This window comes from Emys orbicularis, chromosome 1 (assembly GCF_028017835.1).
Source record: "Emys orbicularis isolate rEmyOrb1 chromosome 1, rEmyOrb1.hap1, whole genome shotgun sequence".
Classification (NCBI taxonomy): domain Eukaryota; kingdom Metazoa; phylum Chordata; order Testudines; family Emydidae; genus Emys; species Emys orbicularis.
In genome coordinates, this window is record NC_088683.1 from 178,165,248 (window position 1) to 178,182,761 (window position 17,514).

Genomic DNA, 17,514 nt, shown 5'->3' on the forward strand with positions numbered 1-17,514 from the left:
CATTTCATGGGGGTGGAAGAAGGGAGGAATGAATTTATTTCCTTCCATCGCCTTATTTAGGCAATAACTATCAGGATTTTGTGTGGCCTTTTTATGTAGCATATTAATTTTAATATTTTTTCTGTACATATGTTCTTTCTTTTTTTGCAAATAAGGATCCTAGATTTTAAAAATTTTCCATAGTCATCTACCTTGGTTATTTCCTATAATAACTTCTGTACTTTTTGTTTCCCTTTATTCTTGAGAATTGTTTTGTAATCTTTAAAGGTTTATATAAAAATAGGTATTTAGCCTAAATTTGGTACATCCTTGACAATCCTGTTACATTTCCAAAGGTACAGAAAGTGCAGTATGTTTCTTCTCTGCATTTAGCAGCTAGAAAATAAAGTAAAGTAGAACCACAGAGTTACAAACACCAGTATTGCAAACCGACCAGTCAACCACATACTTCATATGGAACCGGAAGTACACAATCAGGCAGCAGCAGAGACCAAAAAAAAAAAAGCAAATACAGTACCGTACTGCGTTAAACGTAAACTACTACAAAACAAAGGGAAAGCAGCATTTTTCTTCCGCATAGTAAAGTTTCAAGCAGTATTAAGTCAATGTTCAGTTGTAAACTTTTGAAAGAACAACCATAACATTTTGTTCAGAGTTATGAACAATCTCCATTCCCGAGGTATTCGTAACTCTGGGTACGTCCAGACTACCCGCCGGATAGCGATCGATCTATCGGGGATCGATATATCGCGTCTCGTCTAGACGCGATATATAGATCCCTGAATGCGCTCCCATCGACTCCGGAACTCCACCAGGGCGAGCGGCGGTAGCGGAGTCGATGGGGGAGCCCCGGCCGTCGATCCCGCGCCGTGAGGACGGGAGGTAAGTCGAAATAAGATACGTCGACTTCAGCTACGCTATTCCCGTAGCTGAAGTTGCGTATCTTACATCGACCCCTCCCCCCCAGTGTAGACCAGGCCTCTGAGGTTCTACTGTAGTGGATGTTGTCTACATTCTGTATTACAAAGTCCGTATTATGTCCCTTGTAATGGGACAGATTGTGCTATCTGGGTAACATCTGTGATTGACAGCGGGGTGTGTGCGCGTGCATGTACAATATATGGGGAGGGAGGTGTATATGTGTGAAACAAATGCAGTGTATCATTTTAAATAACTAGCTTCTGGTTAATATCTAGCATGTGAAATCACCCACAGAGAAGGACCCTGTTTTTGATCTTGACCCTAGGATTTCCAACATTTTTCTTGTAGCCCTCTGCACATTTATCTGAAATTTTGATTAGGATATGCTGATTGGGGTATCTGTAGCAGTTCTCTTGCAACTTTATTTTTGTTGGCAATGTGAGGGGGAAATAACACCTAGTGCTTTAAGAATGAAAGGGGGGACTTAACGTACTTTTTTTTTTTTTAAACTATTGCATTAAGTATATTCACCTAGTGTGTAATGTTTCAATTCCACTTGGGAAATTGGGATCTTTCTTAATAACATTTTGATACTTGCTTACAAGAATTGCTTCCATATTTAATCACTTCTGGGATATTACTCTTGTTGTCATTTATCTGTAGTTTTGACAGGCAGTCTTCTAACTACAAATGCTGAGGATGTGGCATCTGTGCAAATGTCCCTATGCTGTAGAGACTGAGACTGTGGTAATCAGGGCTCAAAAAAAATTCTTGAAACCTACTAGAGTGAGGCTGAGGCAACTGCCAGTCTAGAACCTGTATTACCACCATCACAAGGCTCTACCCTCTGCAATTTAAACAAATAACAGTTGTATACTCTTTAGCCTGAGTTGTATTTAATTGTAACACAGTCAGCCAACTTTTACTCAGATGGTTTATTATTGTAGAGCACAAAAAATGCAAGGCTCTTTCAAGACAGAAGATACAGCCCATGCCCTGAAAAGCATACAATCTATTTAATGCACTTTACACCTTTTACCTTTTTTTAGAATTTAACTTGCTTTCCCTGCTATTCAGTGAGCCCTTGAAGCGTATCTGCTGAATATATTATTTGCTGAATAATATATTCGCCTCATAGTTTATGACTAGCCCTCAAACAAATGTATCAAATATTGAATATTCCCCAAATACTGTTTAACAGGCCTACTTACTACACCACTCTCTTGCTGCAGCTGCTATTCTTTATTTTTTAATTATTTACCACTTGTATTGTGGTGGCTCCTTAAGGGTGCAAGCAGGTTGGGCTCCATTGTGCCAGGTGCTGTGCAAATATGATGGATTCCAATCCCTGCCCCAAAGACCTAGTCTAAAAAGATAATGGGAATAACAGGTCTACTCCCTTCCTGGCTCCATTTCACTTTTTCTCTTCTATAGTAGATCATGTGTATCTTTTCCTGCATTTTCTTCAGTAGTTCCTATTTTTCCTTCTATTCCTCCCGCATTCCTCACCCTACCATTACCTCTTTCGCTTTCCCAGCAATGTGTTCTCTGCCTCCTCCCCTGTCCCTACTATCCCCATTTCTTCCTCCAAAAATCTCTATGTATATTCTCCTCTACTTCTGTTTTCTAATTTAGCTCTCAATCTCTCCTGCCCACTCACCCCTGCCCTCTAACACGTGAATCTTGGAAATGTAACCAGACATCTACTATCCAGTGGAATAAAGATACAGGCCACAGACAATACCAAAAACAGGATAGTGGGAAGTAGGCTCTTGTCTAGGAGCAGCATGTGAGAAGCCATCCTTTCTTTCTCTTTCTCTCTCTGCTACCTTTCCCCTTCCCCAGCCTCCTGAGTGCTGTGCTGACATGATACATATCCACTCCTGTACCCAACCTCCTGCTTTCTAGGTACTGCAAGGTGAGTGTCTTTGGTAGGTTTAGCTTCTGATTTTCTAGGTCTTCCTGCACCATTGTCATCCCTTATCTTTCCAAGAAGCAGAGTGAATTTTACTTGATTTTTGTCTGTTTGCCTGATGCCCACAGGATTATAAAAAGCAAAGGTGAAAACTGAAAAAAACAGGTTACTTTTGACACTGCAGCAGTGTGTGCAAACTCTGAGCACCGGTAGCTGAGATGCTGGAGCCATCTGTCTGCAGACTAAAGTTGGAAGATGAAAATTCCAGCTCCAGAAGACATACCCATGCTAGCTCTGAGATAGCATGATAAAAATAGAAATGTAGCTACAGTGGCGCATGCTGCGTGCCCTGAATGTGTACCTATGGTCTCTTAGGCCAGGTCTACACTACCGCGGTAGTTCGACAGCTGGCAATCGAACTTCCGGGTTCGATTTATCGCGTCTGGTCTGGACGCGATATATCGATCCCGGAAGCGCTCGCCGTCGACTGCGGTACTCCAGCTCGGCGAGAGGAGTACCGCGGAGTCGACGGGGAGCCTGCCTGCCGCGTGTGGACCGCGTCTGAACCGCGGTAAGTTCGAACTAAGGTATGTCGACTTCAGCTACGTTATTCACGTAGCTGAAGTTGCGTACCTTAGTTCGAATTTGGGGGTTAGTGTAGACCAGGCCTTACAGGACCTTACTCGGGGAAGCTGGCCCCTCCCCCCACTGCTCACGCTTCAATTCCATTTTTAGTGATCTAGCGCTAGTGTGGATGTATGCTTCATTCATATTTGGAAGTTCATATTTTCATTCATATTTTCTTCACAACTGATGGCGGCTTTTAATGGAAGCTTACATACTGCAGAACTTGATGGCACTTACTCATGAAAGCTTCCTACTCCCTATAGTTGAGTAGGTTCTTAAGCCCAGTTGGTGATGGTGAAATCAAACTTGCAGGGAGTATTAGGGTCAATCTTACTATATAACCTTCTCCTGAAGTGCTATCTAACTAAACCAAGTCAAAATGCATTTTATTCTAGATAACTGAATACATTTTTATTTTATTTTACTTGGCTTTGACCAGGTTAGCAAGGAAAGTGTGGGGTTTTTTTGTTTGTTTGTTTTTAAATCTCTTCCATGATCTATTTGATTCTGGAGATGGCAGCAGCTATATATCTCTGTATAATATGGGTTTTTACTGGAAATTAATTTTTGCTTTGAATGGAAGACTTTTTTGTGTGTTTGGCGGTGGTAAATTTGTGTAAACATTAAAACACTGATTATATTTTACTTTTAGCCTACTTCTTTAAAATACAGTACCTTTGCCCTACCCCACACCATATTGTTGAGTACAGTAAAAACATCAGAGGACTGCTGTGCAATTCTGTTTTGCATACATTTTTCTCTTGTTAAAAGAGCATGTTTTGAAAATTAGTTTGCTGTTTGATGTGTGATGTCTGACTTACACACCATGTTGGTTTTGATTTACTTTGTCTACATTTGAAAGTTGCACTATTTTAACTAAAGATGTGATTTTTAAATCAGATTAGTTAAAGTGCTGCAAATCCCTGTGTGGACACTCTTATTTCAGTTTAAACCAGACTTTTCATTTTAGATTAAGTTAATTAGCAGTAAATTTAAGCTAAACCAAATAAATGATGGCACTGCGGTTTGCACTGATTTAACTAAATCATTGTAAAAACAGATTGCAGTTAAAGCAGTGCAACTTTCTCTTGTAGCCAAGGCCTTACTCAGGAAGTAGCTGTACTACTTCCTGCTGTATTGTAGTACTCTTCCTTTATTATACAAATTTAAAATAATTTCTCCCACTTCCCACAGCTTCCTCCCTAAGTATTGACCAGTGGAACTGACTCTCACTAAATGTCATTAGATTGTAAAAGTGCTCCTGATTGCAGGTGTTCTATCAAAATGGTTTTGTAGAGTGCAGTGAGTGGAGTAATTAGAAGGCACTTGGGAGCTAGAAACAGACAACATTAAAGGGGAAAAGACAAATGGAAAAGGACAGTGAAGAGAGAAAAGTGACTGGGAAAATGAGGGGACTTGGGGGAAGGGATGGTGGGAATATTCCTGTTTGCTTTTCCTGGTCTAGAGTATAGATGTCTGAGTGCATTTGAGGTAGGTTCACTCATAATATTAATTTAAATTGTGACTATAGCTTCCAACCTAGACATGACAGAAATCATAGAACAAGTCAAGAGTTTAATGATAACCAGCCATGCATTATTGAGCTTCCTTTCCCATGAGAAACACTCAGCATGAATTTCAGTTAATTCTAATCTGCTGCTGAAGATTAATTTTGGGGTTATCTATCATTAAATGGGAGGATATGATGATTAGCAATAGCAAGAGAATTACTAGAGTGCATAATCCTCATCAGCATTATTGCTGTTTTTATTTTCACAACTAGATACCCCATGTATTAAAGGTCCCATTTTATTAACCACTACTTTCTGGAAGCAATGTTTTGCAAAACACTAGAAAATCAAAGCATACTGTCCTATAGTCTGAGGTTAATTTTGCACTCAGTGGGAGGCCTCAGTTTTGGAAAAGACTCAAGTTTCCAGGCCTTAAGCCAAAGAAAGTGGAATTCATGAGCTTAGTCAGTGCATATGTGAGGGACAGCGGACATAGGCCACATTATTCCTCCAGCACCCCAGCTGGCTGATTCACAGAGGCAATTATACCTAGAGGGGTTTTGGTCCTCTTGGCCAGATAGAAGTGAGTGGGAAAGGGGAAGGCAAGAGGAAAAAATAGTGATATGGAGCAAGGTTATTAGTTACTATTAAAACAAGGCTTTATAGTTGAGAAAACCGTACGAGAGCTACAGCTACAGTAAGTGAAGATAGTGGGCTGGTAAGAGTCTCAAGTTAAGGTACCATTTGATTTTTCCATGTGTTTGAAATTGTTGATGATTTCATTGCAATGAAGAGCAATCTTCAGACTAGACTTTTTGCACTGTTAAATGCAGATTTGAGGGAGGAAAAGGTAGTGATATGAGTAAAATACTACTGCTAATAACACTACATTTAACTGCAGAAGGAGGAGTGTAAAGTAGGTTAATGGTTGCTAAGTTTAACAAAACTCTCTTCTTATAAAAAAGGATGGATGTTTTATGTGGTATAATCTCCACTGGTTTGGGACTGATACAAAGGTGAGAAACTCAGGTTTGTTTTTTGCCTTCGCATTCCTCCTCAATTATGTTAAAAGCCAGTTACCCTGCAAATCTATTGTATTCGTGGATCAACAGAATAGGAGCAAAACAATCTGAAAAAGTAGCTTTTCTTCTATCCCGTGTGTGTTCTTGTCACAATCTTGTCTTTTAAGTTACTCTAAAAGGAAATGGGATGGGAGAACTCATAAAATAGGGCCCCAAATAGTAAACACATACAATATTACTGCATAAAACCCTTGTCTCCCATCACATGGAATTATTTCACTGACTTTCCAATGTATATCACATTTTACAGACACATTATGGTTAGGTCTTAAATTTCACACACTTAAGGCAGTTCTGCACTTACAGCACTGCAACAGTGCTGCTGCACTACTGTAGTACTTCAGTGAAGGTGCTACTGTACTGACAGGAGAGCTTGTCTCATCGGCGTAGTTAATCCACCTCCTCGAGGTGGTATCTATGTCGGTGGGAAAGCTGCTCCCATCCACACAGTATTTTCTACACCAAGGGTTTGGTCAGTATAACTGCATCACTTGGGGTGTGGATTTTTCACACCTCTGAGCAACATACCGGTAGTTCTACCAATGTAAATGTATAATGTAGACTCAGCCTAAAGGCTTGATCTTTCAAAACACTCCTGGGTGTGGTTCCTACTATCATAAGTACCCCAGCTGAATTCTCAGCACTTCTCTTAATAGTAATCATTGTGCTCTGTATGTTTCTGAAGGTAAAACTCATAAAATCTACCATTCATTTTGCTCTTTTTCCTTTTCTGAAAGATGTTGTTTTGCACAGTATTTTTCCACATTCAGGAGTTATGTATTTTGTTTTGTTAGGTATTAAATGTGTGTATATATATATATTGTTAGATTGAACAATATTATTTTTGAATAGAACTAATGACCTAGAGGTTTATTGTTGTCTGCTTGACCTACACCTAGCTTGTAGTAAGTTTTTGTAATGTTCGGTAACAATAAGTGGATGTAGTGTGTAATAAAATGTTCAACAATAGTACTTGCAAAACTGCACGACTTATTTTTGGATTTAGTGAGCAGCCTTATTACACTGATTGCTGAAATTTATTGACTAGAGGAAAGCTAAAGTTTCATGCAGATTAAATACATTTTGAAAATACTAATAGTTTCAGTTATGAAAGTCTGAAGAGTTGGTAAAATACACTCTGTCATCTTGGTTATTTGGGTTGCCCATTGACACTGGATGATGGTGGTGGTGGTAGTATTTCTTCATACCCAAAGATTTTTTTATAGTTTGGATTGAATATATCGCTTTTCCTTAGTGTATTTGAATTTAATATTTAATAGCTTGATTTAATATAACAATTCCATTGTTAATAAATAGGAAGATGATAATTTGTATTACAACACAACTCGTGTGTTGCAAAACAAACCTGGATTTTATGTGGAAATACCTCACATTTTATAGGCTGCTGATTATATAGAATGCTCATATCTTAATACCACATATAAAAATTCACTGCATATTTTGGCCCTTACCCTATGAACATATATACATCTGAGTCACTTTACCCAGATGAGTAGCCCCATTGAGTTCAGTGGGACTGCTCACGTGCCTAAATGTTCGTACAATTGGGGACTTGGTACAACATAAACAATATGGAAATGAGAGTTTATACTGCTCAAGTCCATACAGAATGGAACTCTGATTTTTAAAATGAAAAATTTGTACCTTTTTAATTGTATGTTCGGGATATATACAGAATGATTGTGTACACTCATTGATCCTCATTGAAAGAAATAAAAGCCTTTATTTTTCTGCCCAATTTTATTAGTGAATGAACAAAAATACCCTGCTTCTCACTTGGATTATTTGCATAAAAATCCCTTAACTATAGTAAAATCCTCCCAGTGGGGGTGGATTAAATGTGAATTGCAAGGGTATGTCTATACTGGAGGTAGGAGCATGCCTCCCAGCCTGTAGACAGACACGTTAGCTGTGCTTGAGCTAACACGCTAAAAATAGAAGCGTGGATGCCGTGACACAGGCTAGCTGCCTTGACTACAATTCCACCCAACCTCCTGGGTCTGAGCTCAGGTAGCTACCACGAGCCACCACCTGTGCCACAATGTCCACGCTGCTATCTTTAGCGCATTAGCTTGAGCAGAGCTAACACCTCTGTCTACCAGGGCTGGGAGGTATGCTTTTGCTGCAGTGTAGACATACCTCTATGCTATGCTAAGACTGCCTGGGTTTTTTTGTCTGTATTTTTACAGACTAGTTAGTCTTACATTAGAAATCAAAATCTTCACTTCCCTGTTTTTGCTGGAGGGCTCTCCAGTGCACTGGAGAGCTGTAGCGGGAGAGGGACATCATATTCACCTGCAACTGTGTGCTGCAACTTTCCCAGCCTTCAGCTAAGAAAAAGGAAGACACCGAGTCAGACTGTTTAAAAATTTTTAGGGGGGAGACTTGTTTTTGGTTTAGATAGAGTTAACACAAAAGAGCTTTTTAAACACTCTGACTCAACATCCCCTCTCCCCTCAGTTGAAGGCTGGACAGCTGCAGGTCAGGTTCAGCTGTATGTGATCTCACTTGCCCATCCTAGCTTTCCAAAGTCCTCCAGTAAAAACAGGGAAGTCAAGATTTGCAATTCCCATTATTTTCTTATGTGAAAAAATAGAATTGTTTGAAAGGTTTGGATGATAAGGGAAAGCTTTGAGGTCACCCTTATTACATCATGAAAGAGTAGTAAAAGATAAGTAACATTTTTTTCTTTGAAGTTAAATATAAGACTAATTAGTGCCTGAATCCACCAAAAATATTTCCCAAGTTTCAAGGCCCATTAGTTAGATATTTCCTCCAGCACCCAAACAGACTTGCCTCATTCCTGTTCTTCTCATTCACTGCCCTTCCCTCGGTCCCTACCTCCACTCCCTCCAGAAAGTATCAAATAACTTTATTTTCCCCACAAACATTTTTTGCCTTTTACAGTTCTGTTGTTCTGTCTTGTACCCTCTTGTTCAGGGATGAGTTACCAGGTCCAAATTCAAAAGCAAACAAATTTCTCTAGCCATTTTCAGTTTTAGTGACCCTAGATTTTACTGTTAACGTTAGTAGGGTAAAATATTTTCAGATGGGTGTGACTTAATTTTGAAGATGTACCCTTAATAGGTCTCTTTGATGGTCTAATAAAACTTTTGTGTTTGTAGGGGTACCCATATACTATGTTTCTATTATCCTAGTATAAAGAAAACTCTTGATGTATTTATAGCATCATTAGAAGTTGGTTTATTCTGCAATTTAAAAAAAGTAGTATTGTATCATTTGTTCTCCAAATCAGCAAGCTAACTGTAGATCAATGATAGTGAAGACTGTTTCAATATTCTACTGCACTAAAATGATGTTTTTTGTTGCAGGCAAACTGAATGTAAGCCAGATGCACCAGCAGTTACTTATGCAACATATCGGGGTTCTGTACGGATTAAGCAGCTACTAAAGAAACAAGCAGAGGAGGCACTAAGAAGAGAAGAAAATACTGAAGGCAAACATATTTTCACTGTGACTGGAAATGGAGAAGTCCAAACTGCTATCCTTCCAAACTCACCATCTAATGTAAGAGTAGAAATTACAGGACACCCGTCAAAAGAGAATCAAAAGGATGATGCTAAAGATGGCAAGGAAAATGTTGAAGCAAACCTCTCTGCAGTTAAAATGGAACTGAAAAAAACAGATGTTGCTAAGGATATCTTAGATAGCAGTGAACATGGAACAATTGAAAACACCTCTGCCTCATCCACTGAAACAAACTCCAACAGCAATCACATTGGAGAACTAGATTTGTTTGTTTCCTTAAATCATGCTCCAGTTTCTGATACACCAGAAGTTAATAGAACTCATTTTCTAGACTCAGTATTGTCAGCCAGAGACAACAGTAGTTCCAATTACCAGATTATGGATTCTCTTAAAACAAATTCTGGAAATAACAGCTTGGCTGAAAAGGGGGAGAGAACGTTAGAAGAAACAGAAGCTCAGTTTCAATCAGACAATAATGCCATTTTTAGCTTAGATAAAGGAATAAATTCTTGTGTTCAAGTATCTCATGAAGACTGTCAGGAGACAATGCAAAATGATTGTGTGTGTTCATCCAAAACAAAGAGAGGGGCAGTTGATAAAGAACTACTATTGATAGAGGGTGCATATGCCTGTAATAGTCATATTGGTAGTCAGTTGGAGCTAAAGTTGGATGCTCAGATGTCCCCCTTTAGTAGCACTGCATTTCAACATCAGGCAGATAAGTGTATAGAAAATGCAAATAAAGATAGTGGTCCAAAGATGGATGATTCACAAAAATATGTGGTGGCTGAAGAAAGGGAGCAAGAAGCACAAACCTTTCTAGCTAGTGTTCATTTTCCTTTAAATCAAGAAAGATGTACTGAAAAGTTATCGGAGGCTGTGAAGGACATAAAATTTTGTGGAGTCAATAAATTGATGGTAATAGACAGTCTACCCACTTCAGTGCCATCTGCCAAAACTGTTCAAGATACTGGCATGGAAATAGTAAACGGTCCAGATATTAAACAGTTTAATGAGTCAGGGAAACCAACACATGTCCAAAATGATGCCTCAGTAACTCTTGAGGGTGAATCTAAGGATATCAATACAGAGAACACTTCCGTACCTTCCCTTGAATCTGAAGATGTTGAAACCACTAAGGTTTCATCTAAGTCTGCAGAGGTAAATGTTGCTGGCATATCTCCATCAGCCATTGAATGTGGAAGTGTGAAGTCCCATTTGCCACCTCCTATCGTAGAATCTGAAGATGCCAGCCTTAGCAAAGCTATAACACCTGTCAGTATCGTCAAGATTTCTCCTCCAGTCCTTGACATTGAAGATGGTAGCTTGGCTAATATTCCTCCTCCTATCCACAGATCTGAAGATGAAACCATGGCCAAAAAAGCAACCAACTTACAAGATGTTAAAAAAACCAACATTTCTCCCCCTGACCATGTGCATGAAAATAGCAAGCCTCTTAAATCTGAAGGGATGACCCTCCCCAACAACGTAGTTCCTGCCAGGGTGCCCAACCTTACTACTCCTTCCCTTAAAACTGGTGAGGTCTTTGTAGCCAAAACATCAGTTTTATTCACAGAGGATAATAGGTCAAAGAATACTTCTCAAACCCATGAAACCAGGGATAACAGGGTAGAGGAGATTGTTCCTAAAACTGTGAATGCCAATATGACCAATATTTCTCCTCCACCCTCTCAGTCTAAAGAAATCTGCTTCTCTAAGCTTTCCTCCCCTGCTCTTAAATCAGAAGTGAATACCTTTTTTGAGGTTCCTCATTCTCCCCTGGGGTCTGGAAAGGATGCTTTGACCAATCATTCTTCTTCTGTCTTTGAAAAGGGTGTCGGTTTGGAGGTTATTTCAGTGACAACACCTAATTCTGAAGATAGCAATCTGGTGAAGATTTCTGCTAAACAGGAAAACGGTAACAAGTCTAAGACGGCACCTGCCATACTTAATTCTATAGACTTCAGCCAGTGCAAAATACCTTCTTCTGCTTCTAAATCCGAAAATGTCCAAATTGCCAAATTATCGGTTACGTCTGACAAGGTCAGTGAATCCAAATGTGCTTTTCTTGAAGGTGATACACCTAAGATGGTGGCTTCTTTCTTGGAAAATGGAGATGTCAGTGCACCTACAATTATTTTTCCTGTGCTTGAAAATGCAGATGTCAGTATGACTCAGATTACACCTTGCTCTGAAGACATCAATGCTAAGCGTAAATCTTTTCCCCTAGAATCTGATGTCATTTTAGCTGAAAGTGACTATCCTACTCCTAACTCAGAGGATGTTTGCATTGCCAAGCTTGCGTCTCCTACTCTGAAGTCTAAAGAAATCTCCAAGCTTTGTCGTTCTTCCCTTGAAACAGCAGATGGCTTGGACAGTATTAATTTCCCTATTGTTGAGTATGAAGTTGTTAAAAAGGGCAAAATTTCATCCAGATTTAGAGTTAATGATGAGACTGATTATGTACTTCCAGATGTACCTCCTGCCCAAAAGCTTGAAGATGTCTGGTTAACCAAATCCATAACATCAACTACCTGTCCTTTGGAACTTGTGGAAGTGAGTTCTAGTGTAGACTATACTAAGGATGTGCACAAAACTCCTACAGAGCAAGTAAATCTTTGCGACCATATTCCTGCAATGACAAAAAAACGAGCTAAAATGAATGATCACACGGCTTCGTTTACAAAATCAAGCAACGTCTGTTCTCAGAAAACATGGGAAGATATGGAAACAGGAAAGCAAGTGCACACTGAATCCCAAGACACTGCTCTATTTAAAAAAGCTGAAGAAATCGTTGATGCGGTTTTACACTTGGCCATAGAAGAAATAAGATCAAAACAAGCAGCTGGGGTCTATCAGCCTTGTGGCAACAAGGACAGTTTAATAAAGCTGGATATCCTAAAAGAACAGAAAACTGGAAAGATACAGTTGGAAGCAAAAGTAAAACATTTTAATGAGAGCTATGCAGGAAGCTCCTCTGAAGTTAAAGGAAAGGAAACAGTTGCTACAAATACTCAGGCTGAAAAGATACCATTTAACATCACTCATAAAACTGACCTACATAGTTCAATAGCACTAAAAGCAAAAGAAATAATTGATGAAGTTATTAACTCAGCCAAACAAAAACTGATGTTTAATCAGCTTGAAAACAGTGAGAGTAGGAGCCCTTCTAAAAATTTTGTGCTTAAACATGAGGCTGGATTCTCAGAGACTCTAAACACTGATGTTCGATTAGCTGCCAAAACTCAAGAAATAATCAAAGAACCCTTGGGTTTAAACCAAATAGGCAAGGAATTGACCCAGAATGTTGCTAGGGACTGTGAAAAATCAGGCTGTTCAGTTCCTTTACTTCTAAATAGTGTAGAAGGCAGCACAGATATGACCATAGGAGGAGAAACGGTACCAAATAATGTACTTTCACATCAAAGAAATGGACTTCTACATTCTGATGATTTAGCAAGTCTGGAATCTGACCTTGCAATAATAGCAAAAGATGAATGCTCTAAAACTGTCTATGATAGTAAAGTTATGACAGAAATTGGTGATAAAACTAGCATTTGGACAGCTAGCAATAAATCTGAGGAGACTTTACATGTATTAAATGGAGATACTGTTATGATTGAAGAGAGGATGCCACCATTACAGTTAAACGATTTGTGCAATAATACAAATGTGCCAGAACACACATCAGTGCCAACCTTGACTTTTAATTCATCATCTTTCCTGCATGATGAAGACTATACCTGCATACCTAGCAAATCCAAAGATGAAAGTAGTCTTTCAGGTTTAGACAAAAGTTGTGCAGGTAAATGTCTGCCAGAACTTTGTTGCAAGGAGGAGGATTCTGTGTTTGTACAGGAAAAAGCAAACCCAAAAGATTCACAAGCTGACAGTGAAGAAGGCAGTGGAAAAACAGAGGAAGCAAATGAGATACCGCAGGATAAGAACAGATTAAACACACAGTTCATTGTGTCTGAATCATCTGTAACTGTTAAGGACATTGAAGGGAAAATTTGTTTCAACTCAGATTTTGCCAATAAAGATGAGACACTGAAATCAACACTGATGATGGATCAAGATTTACAAAGAGATAACGCACTTGGAGAAAAGAGTCTGAATAATAATAATGATACAGAGGAACTGACAAATCTCTTAGCCTTTTCTCCACAAGATGAACAGTGGGAAAGCAATTCTTTATTTACCGTATTGTATGATGGCTCCCCTCAAGATGAGAACCAGTTCGTTTCAATTGACAAAAAGCAAGCTCACTCCATCTCTCCTCCTGACCTGTCTCTGGATAATATTGAACATCTTTTGATGTGTGAAACAGCAAAGAGCAAATATGAGCCTGTCGATGCTTATGAAAAGGACAACAAATTAAATGAAACATTAGATAACTGCAGCTCAGAGTCATTTATGACAGTGGAGGCTAAGCGGTTTAAAATTTACCCGTTCTCTTTGTCTCCTATATATGAAGATGACAGCCCACAAGAAGACCAGCTGTCTATTGATGTCTCACCAGGAGACCATTCTAATGGAAAATCCAAAGACAATGCCAACCATTCCTCATCCGTCCTGTCACTTCTTCAGTCAGTTTCTGAGCGTTTGAAATTTAGTAACCAGTTCAGTGAGGAGAATGAGGAGGAATCTTATGAAGAAAACACGATGGATGTTCAGAAAGAAGACTCTATTATGAGCCAGTGGGCAGGCAGCTCAAACATGGTGCTTCTAGAAAATGACCAAGAAAAGGCTCCACTTTCCAAACAGTCACTCATATATTCAAAAGAACCGCTTAGCTCTAGACAGCAATCAGAGCCATTTCCAGAAGAAGCATGTCTTTTTCCTAATCCGACACATTCTACTCAGTTTCAACAGAAAGCTGATGCTGCCACGAAACCTCTCTCTAGGAGTGTGTATTACCAGTATTTTCAGACAGCCAGCAATTATTCGTGTGAGAAGGGAGTCAGATTTGGAAGTGTTCTTCAGGATGGATTATTGCCAAGGGGTCATAAACCTCAAGACAACAATTTGCCAGAATCAGGAGCTTTTCCAGTGGTAAGTTGTCATGTTATGTAAGTAATAACTAAAATGATGATGAACCCAGTTGCAATTGCCATCCTTTAATAAAAATCTTAACTGTCTTATCTAAAATCATTCAGTTGTAGGGTACGAGGTAAGCCTATGATTGCAGACAATTAAGTTTTCTCATTGAAGCATTTTATAAATAAAATGCACCCAGTTACTGGGGCCAGATCATAAACAGTAGAGGAGATCCTGCAGCTTCTAACAGTAAAACAGCAAGTAAATAAAAAATATGCTCAATAATAGCAACATACAGGCTTGTCCTTTGAATGGCATTTTAAATGTGAAGATGACTGGGACAAGGCACACAGAGAGTTCAAGGAGGGGAACAGAATTGTCTTTATATGAAAAACTGTTCTTTTACTTTTACTCTACTTTTGATTTTATTGTTCCTTTGCTCTCTGAGAATATGGTTCAGTGTTTGGTGTATCCTTCAATTCTTCTGTAGGCTCCAACTCAGGCTATGTCTACACTTACAGTGGCATGTGAGTACAGGCATTGCACACCCCCACCCCCAGCATGGGTATAAATAGTGTAGATGGGAAGCACTGCTTATGTGAGTAGAGTACGGACACATCCGAATATTAGGGTGTATGCTCTACACATCCGAGCAGTGCCTCCCATGTCTACACTGCTGTTTTAGAAGTGTAGTGTCCAGTGGGCTCCTCCCTGATGGAGCCTTTCCCCACCTCAGCGAAAGGCTCCTACAGCAGGAAAATGCTCTGGCAGTTGGGGAGGCAACTGGAAAAGGCTTCAGCATCTTCCCACTGCCAGCGCCTCTCACTGCTGCGCGTAGCTACATATCACAGTGTGCACACAACCTGCTTTTCACTGTGCTACATGTACCATACACTCTGCCACAAGTGTAGACAAAGCCTCAGCTGCAGTCAAATATTCAAGCTCTTTCTGCGGATTAGCACTCCTGTTTCGGTTTATTTAAAGCAAGGTCAGTTGAGAGGAGAGAAGTAGTATTTTGTGATGATTTGGGGAAATGGAAGAGCGTGCTTACAATTAAGAGTGTCATAGCCTGAAGAAATAAGCTCTGGTGTGGTACAATATCTCTCTTTTCTAGTTTGGGGAAGGGGTGTGTGAGAGGAAATAGTTCTACATGGTTTTGATTTTCGTTCAAGCTCTCCTAATCTAATATTTGTGGGGTTTTTAAGGATTATTTATTTGACCCACTGCATTAAACTGCCTAGGCCTAATTTGCATAACAATGAGACTAGGATCAGCTGTTGTCACTAATTAAAGTAATATGTTTTAAAGGGATACTGGTCTTAAACAATTTTGTGCGCTACTATTGTAGTTTTAATAGTTATTTTCCACATCATTTTAATTTCAGAATCTTATTGACAGGAAAAGCCTCAAATGCAATCCAAGACCAGGAAAAGTAAGTATGAACTTGTCACGGTGTAGGTGAATATGAATTAAATCACCATTAATATTTTAAGGAGTAGCAAAATTTTTAAAGAAAACATGTTATGTCAAATTTGAGTACTTGTAATGCTGCACATGCTAATCATGAGATTAGATGCAAAAAAATTCCAGCCTAGGGGAAACCTACTTAGTTTGTCTAATTATTTATTTCAGCAGTCTACAGTTGAAGAAAATATGTGCAATGCTGGTAGTGCATATACAAAATCAGAATCTGTTTAATAAAAAGCAAAAATTAGGAACCTAATCCATGTGTTGAAGTGCCCCTTGTTCACATATAATGTCTATTGTTTTAGATGATTATTTATGACATTCCTGGGGAGAAAAGTAAACGAGAAATATACCATGATCTACCAGATGCCACATCCTGGATCTTTCCAATAGGAACATTGCTTAGAGTTATTAGAGGATGGTAAGAAATCCATGCCTTATTTAAATGGCATCTTTTCAGAAGATAAATGTGTGTATTTTTCTTGTACCTCTGCCTCTGTTATTTATAAGACAAACCTGATATGCAGGGCATCTTTTCTTGGTTTATAATTACAGTGACATTTACAAGTAAAGCAATATGGTAAGTATTCCCTCTGCTGGGAACTAGCTTAAAGCAGAAGGAAGTTTGTTTTGTAACCAAAGCTAAGTTTTCACAGTTTAATTTCATTAACCAAGTGATGTTGCAAAATGAGCTGTAGACATACATGCTCAACTGCTGCTTGAAACATGGCATTAAAAAGGGAGCATAGAAGTAGTGGGATACAGAAGAATATTTAGGATAGACTATATGAATCTTTCTAAATCCATTTGCAAAGCTTTAGTGCACAATGAGATAATAGATGCTTTGGAAAGCTAAGGCTGGGAATGCATCTGTCATACATGTGTGCCTACAGTTATTTTATAGAGCATAGACTTCAATAGAGCATAGACTTCTTGAAGTAAGTCCATCATACCATTCAACTCCTCCACACCATAATACCGTTTCATGGTAACATTAATATAGTTTGAGACTGGCCCAGTTATTTCTTATGTTTTATACTTGTTTAGTAACCACTGGATGCCATAGTGGTAGTTGCATGTTTTACCATTATATGGAATCCAGGACCCAGCTTAGTTAATTTGTCTGAACTAGGAAAGTAGGATGTTTAATTTGCTTAGCTTTTTCACTTACTGGTTAGATTTCTGCAAATAAGGCTTTTAATCATGCTGGTTAGTTTGGGAAACCGATCTATATAATACAAGAGAAGAAATGCCTATTTTATTTTATTTTTTAGTATAGAAATGAAGCACAACTTACGTCTAACAAGTGGAATATGAATAGAAAGGGACAGTGCATGAAGGGGTACTGATAACGGGCTTACTGGAAAGAGCTCTCTACAGAACTTGCCTAGCATGAGTGTTGTATTGCCATGGTTCTAGTCTGCATAATAGTTACAATTCT

At 38.9% G+C, this 17,514-nt stretch overlaps 1 protein-coding gene across 1 annotated transcript in view; it reads left to right on the forward strand.

Annotated features, from left to right (window-relative positions):
• CRYBG3 (crystallin beta-gamma domain containing 3) overlaps positions 1-17,514 on the forward strand; it is a 140,920-nt gene that overhangs the window by 49,151 nt on the left and 74,255 nt on the right. The window contains exons 4-6 of the mRNA XM_065423274.1: positions 9,410-14,621; positions 15,991-16,038; positions 16,379-16,494. Of these exons, the coding sequence (XP_065279346.1) occupies positions 9,410-14,621; positions 15,991-16,038; positions 16,379-16,494 (5,376 nt within the window). The remainder of the gene's footprint in view (positions 1-9,409; positions 14,622-15,990; positions 16,039-16,378; positions 16,495-17,514) is intronic.